The following is a 12082-nucleotide window of genomic DNA, read 5'->3' as shown; positions in this document are numbered from 1 at the left end:
AATTCATCCACAGACTCTGTGTACGTGAATTAGCCCAATACTGTCAACGAATCTAGTTTATAAGCAATAAACTAATCCTGACTTATAAGCTTCAGTTCGTTTAGTAAAAATAACTTTTTGACGTCATAATTTGTGCTCCATATTTGTTAATCCTTGGTTAGTCTATTTCATATTAACAACTGCTTCCATTATAATTAAAACTGCTACAAAATATATAGGGTTTTTTAAATATAAAAAATATATAAATATCAAGTCTGATGTGTATTTTGATTCATTCAAATTCCAGTTTTTATTGGAAGAATTCCACTCATTTTAATGTGTGTACTGGTTGAACCAGTATATCGTACGTAAATCTCAGTACGGTACGGCCACTCTTGTGAAACTTTTCACATGCTTCAATGCATGAAGTGGTCTGATTGTGAATGGCGAATTGTTTTCAGTCTAGTGGTTAATCCAGCCCTGCTGTAAGTGTGATCGTTTTATCTGCTACATAGTAGGCCTAAGATCTGATCTCAAAACTGCTCTTAGCGTACGATGACTATACGGCACTGCAGTTCCATTCATAGACTAGCCTATATCACATCGAAAGATAGTCGAATCAGTGAGCATCAACCTTCAACTAGATTTTAACGCATAGGTGAAGGTTGCTGTGTTACAAAACAAAGTGCTGAAGAATGCTCGCCATCAAGCTCTACTCGTCATAACCTCATAAGCGCTCCATGTCTGCATGGATTGTTATCACGTTCCAATGATCTTGTACAGGAATCTGCTATATTCACCATGGTCTAATTATTAACAGAAGGACCAATAGCCGAATTGAGTAGAATATATCAAAGAAAAGTTACTATAGCTATAGGCAACTGTAAAAACTATAAATCATATGGAATATGAGCTAAGTAACCAAACTGAGTGGAATATATAAAATAGAAGTTACTAAAGCTATAACTATGAAAACTATAAATCATATTGAATATGAGCTAATAGATTCATAATATTTTTCAACTATTCCTTCAACAAATCAATGTGGATAAGAGAAATAATGCGATCTAGTAATGTGCAACATTTACAAGTTACAATGTTACAATATTGTTTGTGAGTTCCTAATGATTGAAAGAATATTCTATTCATGCCTGTTAATAATCTACCGGGAGCCTATTCAATTCTGTGAACAGTTTTTGGCACGCGGAAAGGAATATTTGTTGATAGCTGTAGAGAGATTCTTATTCAAATTAATTGGTGGTACACAGAATTGGTGGTTTAATTGGTGGTATACTTGAATAAAAAAAATTAAACTCAATTTATTTGAATACGGTAACATGAATACCCAACGCACTGAAATTCTCATTGATATGCTCATAATAAGTCGTTTTTAACATTCAACTAAAAATCGTAATTCAACTGAATCGCCATAAAAATATTTTTTATTGAGGGTATCATTACATTTTAATTTGTTTCTAGGATGACTAATAGTGAATGCCTTTATAACTTAACTAGCAGGTAACCCGTGCTCCGCAAGGGTCTGTTTAAAATACAAAGAGATTGAATTTAGTTTTATAGTTCCATGCTGGTATGTTTAAGCAACTGTAATAATTCACGATGGAAAACCCATTTGGATGGGCTTTTACCTCACGTAAACTTTTTATCAAAAAATTTAATAAATTTGTTTTCATTATCTCCTGACATCCACGGTTTAGGCATGACCTGCCTGTTCCGGTCCTTGAGTTAGCCCTGTTGTAGCAGCTCTTTTCCAATATTTTTAAACTCAATTTTGTTCCCATCTCTTTCTAGGCCACCCAAAATCACTCCGTCCTGTCAGAGCATATTGTAGAGCTTGAACAGGGATCCCACTGATTGGCATTCTTCCAAGGTGCTCCTTCTATCTGACTCTATACTTTGTTATCAAAAATTTAATGGTTCCACTCTTAGTTCATTTCAAATGTCTTCATTTCTCAAGAGATCCAGTCTTGTACATCCCTCAACAACCCCAGAAGCGCATTTATGCCGCTTGGATCCCGCTTGGAACCTTCTTACCAAGGACCCAAGATTCACTCCCATATTATGTCAAAACAGAGATAGCCATGGTCTGGTAGAATTTTAATTTAGTGTATCTTCTGACTTTGTTTCAATTATTAAAATTATTGTTAATCGATTGATGAAAATTAAAATAGGCCTATAACAATCATCGGTGAATTAAGAATCTATAAGTAACATTTCAAGTTAAATCAGACGTGATGATGCGTCATTCGTGTATTTCCTATCCTGTAGGCTACATGCATAAGCCTATTCTTTCATTATTATATTATAAATACGGTAGATTAATGGATACACCACTTCTCGTATGAAAAATTCAGAATAATCACTGTATTAAACCATCAATATAATTATTGTTTATCCTTCTCTCGATTTATTTTCATTCACATGTTTTATTGCTTTCAATATATTTTGTCTTATTCAAGGAGCTGTTCAGTAGCTTTCCGTCTTACTCTTTCTAGATACTGTACTTTGTCATCATGAATCTGACAGAGTTTAAAAATTACAATGATTGTGTTAAATGGCAGAACAGTGGTCTCCAGCTAACGCCACTGAACTGCATCGGTATCATAATCTTTCTGATATTAGTGCTGATATTGTGTGCAACCTAGAAACGTTTTTGATTGGAGCTGTTTGGAAAGAAGGTGTTGGGAATAATTTTAAAAAGGGCAAATGCTGATGATGTCATAATTGGGCTTCTAAACATTTTAACCAGAGCTATTATTTTCTACTCAGTAGGTATTCAGTCAAATGCGTTCTGAAGGAAATCACAAATTTACTGGAAGTTATTCGCTGAAACTCAGATAGGCTACATTAAGAGAGGGATAGTTCTTGTTGATCCATAAAAAATAGCTTCAATTGTTATAAAATATTAAACATGATTGAAAACTCTATCCTCCTAACAAATTTTGTTTCACGATCAGGAATCAGGCAGCGGCATTATCAATATGATTAACTAATGCAAGAAATATTTATTTATTTAGGCTATTTATTCCATTGACAATCACAAATCATAATTATAATATATAATATGATTGGGAGAAGAGAACAAGCATAGCCCAAAACTGTCTTCTCCCAAATTTTTACAAAAATAAAAGTTTCAAAAAAGAATGAGGTTAAGATTTCATCTTTCACTTCAAACCGTCCAATTTCCACTTCAAAACTAATGCATAAACTAAAAATTTTAAATTTTGATATTCAAAAACTAATTAATTACAAAAATATTTCACTCAAATCTCTACAAATTGGAAATTTTTGAGTAATTTTGCAAAATTTAGAGCCAGAAAAAAGACAAAACTTCACTATTATTGACTAGGAATTATTCTTCTATAGATACGGTAGTCAATTATGTAAGTAAAAATTGCGTAGATCAGTTTGAGCTTTGCAGGTCAACGCTACAAAATTATCACCATAAAACTAAATTTATGAAGTCATCTGCCAATAGTCTGGAGTACTGCCTGGGATATTTCTTGCCTGAAATACTTTGGTTGAATCAAAAGTAGTATCATTCATCACTATTAAATGAAGGACCTGTGTACGGGGAACGGGGCAGTATAACTCCAATAATCAGATGGACTTGGAATTCTGATCAATTTGCTCACGAGATTTTCATTTGAATGACTCACTTCCCTAAAATATCTACACGGTCTAGGTGTAGAATATTATAGAATCATTCTCGTGAAATTTATCACAGTAGCAAACTGAGTATAGGTTACCACAGCATGAATCAAGCTGCTATAAATTGGTGTGCGAATCGCGCCTCTCTTACATTTCACTCATTGCTGTGCCGGCTAATCCTTAGCCGTTGTTTTTTGTGCGGGAGTCACTCAACATCATCATGAAAAGCAAGGTACGTTTCCCAGACTGTTCTTTTATTATTCTTCTAATTATTATTCATCATAATAATTCCGGTTGGTATGACCATCATTGGAATCTTTCATAGTAATTTATAGAAATAATAATCGTCAGTATAAATTTTTCTTCAACATGCATTCTGGAAATGTGTTAGAAATTCACCGTGTTACTCTTTCACGTTTTCAAATGTTATTCTCTTTCTTCAACAATCTAACACGGAAACCATACTGGAGTGGGACTACAAATTTTATAGACTCAAGAATGGGCAAATTACTATGCTGCAACACCTTGGAGCAAAAGGGCTACATAGCTATCAGAATTTATAGACCGCCGTCATTGGAGCAAGGGAGATTAATTCCCACATCAAGACCCAAAACATAATATGTGCATAATACACTTATTCGTTTTGCGTGTCCGTACGACAAGAGGGAGTGCTAGCTTGCAGCGCATAAACCATGACGATACCCAACGTGGCCCACAGAGGACATAGCCCAGACTAGATCTATGGTAATTGGATAGCACATATCAGTTGGAAAAGAATGGAACATTTTCCGACACTACACTACCTATGTGTTGATCCTTGTTTTTGTTTGGGGCTTTAATACAAATCTCCCTCCTCCCACTTCCCGGACACTTTTTAATACTAAACTCGTCCTTTCTGGCTAACTCCTACTCCTCCTCCTTGGCATCCTCCTCCACCTCCTCCAACTGCTGCTAGAGGCAGCCTTGACTTTGGGCCCGAGTGAGTGCAAAGTGAAGAAAAATAGGATGCGATAGTCGGAGTGGGCCGGGCCGGCATTGACGATTATCCTGCTGCTATAAATTGGTGTGCGAATCGCGCCTCTCTTACATTTCACTCATTGCTGTGCCGGCTAATCCTTAGCCGTTGTTTTTTGTGCGGGAGTCACTCAACATCATCATGAAAAGCAAGGTACGTTTCCCAGACTTTTATTTCATGTTATTTCACCACTTGAAAGTTGAAAGTTAATAGGAATTTCCTCGAAAGTTAATTTTGTCGAGAGTCCGAAAACTCTTGATCATGTTGATTGAACTCTACTTCAGCTTGTAAATTTTTATGCCATGGTAGAATAAAAGATAAATTTTTAATGTGATCTGTATCTTGTTTCCTTCGTTCTGATTCTAAAATTTGCTTTTTCTCGTAGGTAGTTCATTAGTTCACCAGTTTATTATTGAAAAAATGGATGGTGATGGTTACTGTGAATAGATTATTGTAACATTTAATTTTTGTGTGGCATGTAGGTCTATCTGGGAGTTGATCTAAGAATAGAATAATTTTTCGAATTCAAATCGGAGTAGGTTGTCGCGGAATCGACTCATAGGTCGTCACTGTTTCCATCATATTATAGTATTTATATGGTTTAATTCCACAACATCATACCGTAAAACGGGGTGAATAGGGACGCAGGGGTGAATAGGGACAAAAACTGGGAAAATTGAAAATTTTTCAATAACTTCTTTCTTATTGAATTTTTATAGCTATACCTGATTTATTCTGATAGAGGGGATTTTTCTGTACACATTAATATAAAAATCATCTATTCAACTTGATTTCTATGCTGTCGGCAGCTGTGCTTCTTGTTGCTTCTTTCAACAGATAGAAACGTAACCTGAAAAGTTTTGTCTGGACATTTGAACTGTTTGTAGTCACAAGCTTGAAGTATTTTTCTATGAACTCTACAGATTCTAATAAGTAATAACACATTAGATATATAAGCTCTAACTGGAATTTAATTAATTCTAGATTTTTTTTTTAATCTTGACCATTTGGATGTTGAGGTGGGGTGAATAGGGACACTGCCTAAAACTGGTGTTTGCTGGTTTTATAGAAGTTTAAAGACTTATCTTGAAGTAGTCAACGTTGTTGAGGAGAAGAAGGAAATTGGGTGCGAGTTAAATTCCAATATGACACAGGGGTGAAAGTATTTATTGGGAAGGTTGAAGAAAACGTTTCAGGTGATAAGTTCATGGGATCATTCCTTCGACAAAAAATTCCGTGAAAATGCAAAAAAATGTTTATATTTTTCCAGATGTCTGCGAATTCAATAAGGAGCAAGTTTTAAAAATTCTGAAAGACCCCCTCTAGTAAGAGAGGAAGATATTTTTTCAATGAAGAGCTGATACAATATTGAACTTTGAGCTTCTAATGACTTAATTATGGATTTCATTTTTTATCGAATATTTTTTAACTTCAAATTATTTTTTTCTTAGTTTATTTTTATTTAATATATATTTAAAAATATTTTTCTATTATTAATAAGGTCTTTTGCGTCCCTATCCACCCCATAATAGGTCGGAAAAAAACTTGCATGCTATACACACTTGCGTCCCCATTGACCCACCATTGGGGTGAATAGGGACAGCAATAAAAATAATAATAATGAAAAAGAGGATGGATGCAAAAAAAATTGTTCAATCCAAGAGATACCTATATCAAGAGTGAAAGCCATAAGTGGATCACAAACAGAATAAAATAATTTATGTGTAAGTTATGAGAAAAAAGTGTGAAAAACTGTCCCTATTCACCCCATATTCTACGGTACTAGTTTAAGCCTTTTTAATTTACTTAGAAGGTTACTTTAAAGCTTTTAAATAATATATTTAATTTACAGACCAAATTTTTGGTCAGTGGGCATGCAAGAGTGAAAAATAAAATCATATAGCAAGTGAGAAAATTGATCCCACTTACAGAGTTTCTGGTTTTAGGGCCAGGGGATGGAAATTATTCTCATGGCGTATATGGTATAATTCCACAACATCGTACTAGTTCAAACCTTAATAAGATACACACCCGGTTGCACAAAAGTCTGTTAACTTTTAATCCCGATTAAATGCCACGAGAACCTATGAGAGAAGTTCTCTTCTTAGGAAAACCTTCTCTGATTGGTTCTCGTAAAATTCAGTCATGATTGAAATTGAAAAGGCTTTCGTGCAACTGGGTCTCTGACTGTATTGTTTATTGTTATAGACATAATTTAAACTTGACATAACATTATTGACTAAGGTGATATTGTAAGATACAGTAGGCTACCGGTAGGTATGAAGCTCCATAGATTCTGTGTATGAGAATAAAAATCCTCCAATAATTGTTTATTCCATGTCTAGACTATAATTTCTTTCCGTGAATTTGAGATTTTCTTGATAAAATATCTAACATCCTGTTTTCTATCTATGAGATGATAGTGTGAGTTTTAATGGTGTTTAACTGGTGTTAGAGGCTCATGTTGAACTTCTTAGGTACAGTGAGAGAAAACTTCTAACCTAGATTGTTTATTCTGAGGTACGGTTCAATACTTATTATCGTATAATTATTACTGCATAGATAATTCTGTCTCATGATAATAATTTGCTTTCTGAGGGAAAACGAAGAATTAGCAGCAACAAGGAAAAATAAAGCAATATTCACAAAAGTGATATGACTGTTCACATCCTACACAATGCACTGCACATAGCAATTCGCTTATTGAACTCCAGATTGATCTATGTACCTCAGTTTTGTCCATGATGGGGGGGGGGTGTACAGTTCAAAAAATCCCTCAAAGGGGGGTGTGTCCAGAAAAAGGCGCACTACACTCTGCAGTAGTGTGTGTTTAAAATAACTTATGAAAGAAAAGTGTAATGCCAGACAAATAGAAAAAAAAACTTCTCTCTAATAAACGCCCTACCTGTTCAAGATTGTCCTCTTTCTCGAGAGGGATAATAGATAATATTAGAATTTAGTACAATAATATCTCTAATCATCCTTAATTTGGACAACTCTGATAGGAGAGAATTGGGAAAATAAACAAGGGTGATTTAGCCTATTTTTCTGATATTTCCAATTGGAAATGCAAACCATTATGAAAGCTTGAGATTATACTAATAAGATGATTATACTAATTATAAGATGATTCTATATGTTTAAAGCTGCATCTGATACCTACATCAATATTATTCAGCTTTCACAAATCTTTTATTTGAAAAAAATTGAATAGATTGATCTCAATCGACTGCTTACTACTCAATATTGTGAGCTGTCCCACAAACGCTCACATTTTCTATTTAAAAACTCACTTTTACATACACACATTTCATTTAAAGACAGATTCATTCAATTTCAGATCATAATCTGGCTTTCTTAATTTTCGATGATTCCTATCATTATCGTATTGTATCATATAATTCGCAGTATATTACTTGAACTTACAAATCTTACATACTGACTTGAACTTTTTTCAATTTCATTCTTCCTCAACAGTGGAATTGTGTTTTATGAGTTTTCTTATCCAAAATATTTTTGGAATGATGCTTCAACATGAATAATCGTACACTCTCATAATTTCATCATCATGGTATCAATCATCAATATTTCTCAATCAATAATGATCCCTCCGAATTCTCCGAACTGTTTTGATCCCTTCATTTTTTTACTTCCCTTGCCCTATTACCATAGGTAAGAGAAGTAGGCCTATTGCTTTCCGAAAAAAATTAAGGTACCCTAATTTCTTAATTTCTATACGTTTCAAGGTCCCCTGAGTCCAAAAGAGTGGTTTTTGGGTATTGGTCTGTATGTGTGTATGTGTGTATGTGTTGTCAAAAACAGGGTTTTTCGCAATTTTATCGGAAATGACTCCAACGATTTTGATTTAATTTATACCTAAAATAGTCATTGATAAGCTCTATCAACTGCCATAAGTCTCATATCTGTAAAAATTTCAGGAGCTCCGCCCCATCTATGCAAAGTTTGATTTTAGATTCCAATTATCAGGCTTCAGATACAATTTAAACAAAAAAAAATGAGCGGAAAAAATTGAGCATGAAAATCTCTACAATTAATGTTCAGTAACATTTTCAGCTAAAATTGAAAACAAGCTCGAAATTCGTGAAAATGTGATTATCCAATTGCTAACTGTTGGCAACTGTTGATTCTATTGAATGATTACTATGAAGAGATAGCAGATCTCGTATGTCTTTAACGTTATTGTCCTGTCACCAGCTGGCTCAGATCTTTGTTTATAATTAGACTTGAGATGCGCGTGAACACTAGCGTCAGGTGATCAACTCTCATAACGGCATTTGATTATTTATTACAAATTATTCTTGTAATTTTCACAAGATTCATGAATAAGTTTGGTTCTCAGGCATTATGTTACCCAAGTTATCAAAACTTAAAATTGAATTTTGAAACAGCCTTTTAACCAAATTTAAACCATATTGATGTTTCTCAAACCATTACATAAAGACCATCTTGAACAAATTAAAACCATTAAATGCAAAACTAACAGACCAAGTCAAAAGCGAGAGATCACCTCCAAAAATCACTTCATTATTCTTTTCATTTTCAAAAGTGGATATTCAGTTCTTGGAATACATTTGATGACTTATTGATGCAAAATAACTTTGCATTCATGCCATTATGATAATATGACATTCATGAAATTATTACGTCATGATTTGAGAAGGGGTTGTTTGAATAAATTCAGGCTATAATCTCCTCAAATCAAACAATTTGAAGAAATATGTTTCAGTGAAAAAGTTATGTACTTCAAATTAGTAAAAATTGAAAAATTTGAATTATTTAATTCATTATAATGGAATTTTCTAGTGGTATTTTCTCCTCCACTTTAGAATCTGATCACGTCTGGATTAAGTTTCAGTTCTAATTCAAGTGACAACGTTTCCATGAGCATCGAAACTTAATTTGCATCGATAAAACCACCCTAGTAGGGAACAGAGTACTGTGGAGTTATTTTATTTTTCAGTATAGTTAGTTACATCGAATTAACTCAAGGGAACTTATAACTTTTAATTCTTCATTGTTATTTTAGAAGATTAATTCATGATACTTCAGAGTTGTATTATTTTATTCATTCATGATACTTCAGAGTTGTATTGTTTTATTCAATCATGATACTTTTTTATGTGACTAGAAGATGACATTTCCCTCAAAAAATATATTGTCCAATCAGCATGAGAAATGTATGGTGAATGTTTGATTAACTATATTACATGGTTTCAAATACGGTATGCAATTAATGTTTCAGATCCTCATCCTTTGTGCCCTCGTCTACCTGGGATCCTGTCAGGAGGACGAAGATGACGGCTCTTACAATCCAGACAAATACGAGAAACCATACGAGAACTTTGTGGACGAGACTTCTGCGGAAGAAGCAGGCTCACCCGCTGCTCCAACTCCAAACGCATTTGCGCCGACGCAGCAGTTTGCACCTCAACTCCAACAGACTCAGCGCTTCCAGCAGCCTCAACAGTTCCAGCAGCCTCAGCAATTCCAGTTGCCTCAACAGTTCCAGCAGCAATTACAACAGGCTCAGCCAGCTCAATTCCAGCAGCAGTTACAACAGACTCAGCCAGCTCAATTCCAACAGCCTCAAGATTTCCCCCAGCAAGTATCACCCATCCAGCTTCAACAAAATGATGTTCAGCCTCAATCTTTCCCTCAGCCATCAAGACAGCCATTCAACCCATTCCCAAACAACCCATTTTTCCAGCGGTTGGCAGCTCAACAAGCCCCAGTTCAGCCTCAACCTCAGCAGCCAGCTTTCCAACAGCCAACTAGTTTCCTTGGACCACAGCAGGCTGCATTCAGGCAACCAGCTCCTCCCCAACTGCAGATCGCTCCTCAAGGCCAAGTTCAGACCTCAACCAACTACAGAACCAACGACGGCCATCAAAGATCTGAGTCTGTTGACGCCAACGGTAATGTCCTCGGAGAGTACAGCTACGTCGACCCTAACGGCAAAACCATCACTGTCAAATACTCAGCTGGCAAAGACGGATTCATGGTTCAGGGTGACCACATTCCGAAGTCCCCCGAGGCTCAACCTCAACTGCAGACACAACCTCAACCAGCCTTTAGACCTCAGCAACCTCAGCTGTTCCAAACTCCCTCTCAGTTCTTCCAGAACTCTCCCGCCAGTCGCGATCAGCTTCAAGTGAGAAACGCCGTTCAGGTGCCATTCACACAGGAACTACCTTTCAACAATGCCGGAAACTTCAATCTTCAAATGGGATTCCAGTAAAAATCCAATTGAATTCATTTACGTCTCAAAAAATTCAAACACTGAAACAAAATTATTTCCCATTTTTACAAAGAACTGAAAATTCACAGTGAATTACTATTTACTCTATAAAGAAACTATATGAAACTATCAGAAAACTCAATTCTTGTGCTCTAATCACAAAATAATAAGGCTCTTATCTTATCAATAATCTTGAAGGACTAATTGATGACTATTTGATGATACCTATTTGTTGATTTCCTGATCAATCTGTATTTACAACGAAAAATTGTGGCATAACCATTGTGAGAGCTTATCGAAATGTCGATAATGTATGTATGAGATGTGATTAATTTATTATATCATAGTTTTTAAGTCACCTCGAGTTTTATTCTAGAACCTATGAAATCACGTAAATTAGTTCTCGCAAGTGTTGATTTTCAAGATCTCTTTTCTGTTGTAATTTTATTTGAAAGGATATTATTATGGTAAAATCTTCATCCGAGCATTAACTAGCCACACTTCTATATTTATCTTAGTAATGTTTTTCCATTCGATAACTTGTTACATTCTTTCTAGGCAAATCCGAATCGTTTGTCCGTTTGATGTCAATTCTATTCAAGGTCTTCCACGACTGATGTTTGTGACACTGGCAGACTTCATCCGAATCGAGATACATTTGAGGAAGTGGGTGATTGATACTCATTCACTCTCCAAATTTTTAAGGCTTATCATATCGACACTCCAAGAGATAATTTCTAAAGCACTCCAATCTTGTACCTCCGTTCAAAACTCTATTGTACGTTCAAAGGTCAATCGAAAATTGATTATAATTTCCGAAATGAAAATGACCGTCACATTTGAAAAACATCATATTTTTCAATGTCATTTGACAGATGGAACTCTACTCGCAATAACTACAATAATGCAGGTAAATGGAAGTGACTGCTCCATCATGTCCGTATGCGATGACTTTAATTGATAATGAGCCATTGAATTGTGCTCATTTGATTAGGCGCTCGAAACTCCACTGTGAAGCCTCGAAAATGTCCTCGATCATCAACTAAAACCCCTTCATAATTGAGATTCCAATGATAGATCAAATGATAATCATATTAGATAATAGTATTATACAGCTTCACTAAATGTAGGCCTAAAATATTGAATGATGTTGTCCTTTA

The 12082-nt window shown here is 35.0% G+C and overlaps 1 protein-coding gene across 2 annotated transcripts; it reads left to right on the top strand.

The window, feature by feature from the left end:
- The first annotated feature begins 3762 nt into the window (after positions 1 to 3762).
- Positions 3763 to 11280, top strand: LOC111052857 (transcription factor SPT20 homolog). 2 transcript variants are annotated; one of them, XM_022339662.2, is made up of 2 exons: positions 3763 to 3880; positions 9927 to 11280. In XM_022339662.2, the coding sequence occupies exons 1-2, from the start codon at positions 3869 to 3871 to the stop codon at positions 10920 to 10922; spliced, it is 1008 nt and encodes a 335-aa protein (XP_022195354.2). In that variant the 5' UTR covers positions 3763 to 3868; the 3' UTR covers positions 10923 to 11280. The 2 variants fall into 2 exon arrangements, with proteins under 2 accessions (XP_022195354.2, XP_022195353.2); XM_022339661.2 differs by lacking the exon at positions 3763 to 3880 and adding an exon at positions 4630 to 4816.
- The last annotated feature ends 802 nt before the right edge of the window (positions 11281 to 12082 follow it).

The sequence above is a fragment of the Nilaparvata lugens genome, chromosome 1 (genome assembly GCF_014356525.2).
Source record: "Nilaparvata lugens isolate BPH chromosome 1, ASM1435652v1, whole genome shotgun sequence".
NCBI classification, from domain to species: Eukaryota; Metazoa; Arthropoda; class Insecta; order Hemiptera; family Delphacidae; genus Nilaparvata; species Nilaparvata lugens.
Note: the sequence above shows the minus strand (reverse complement) of the source record. Positions and strands in the feature narration are given on the sequence as shown.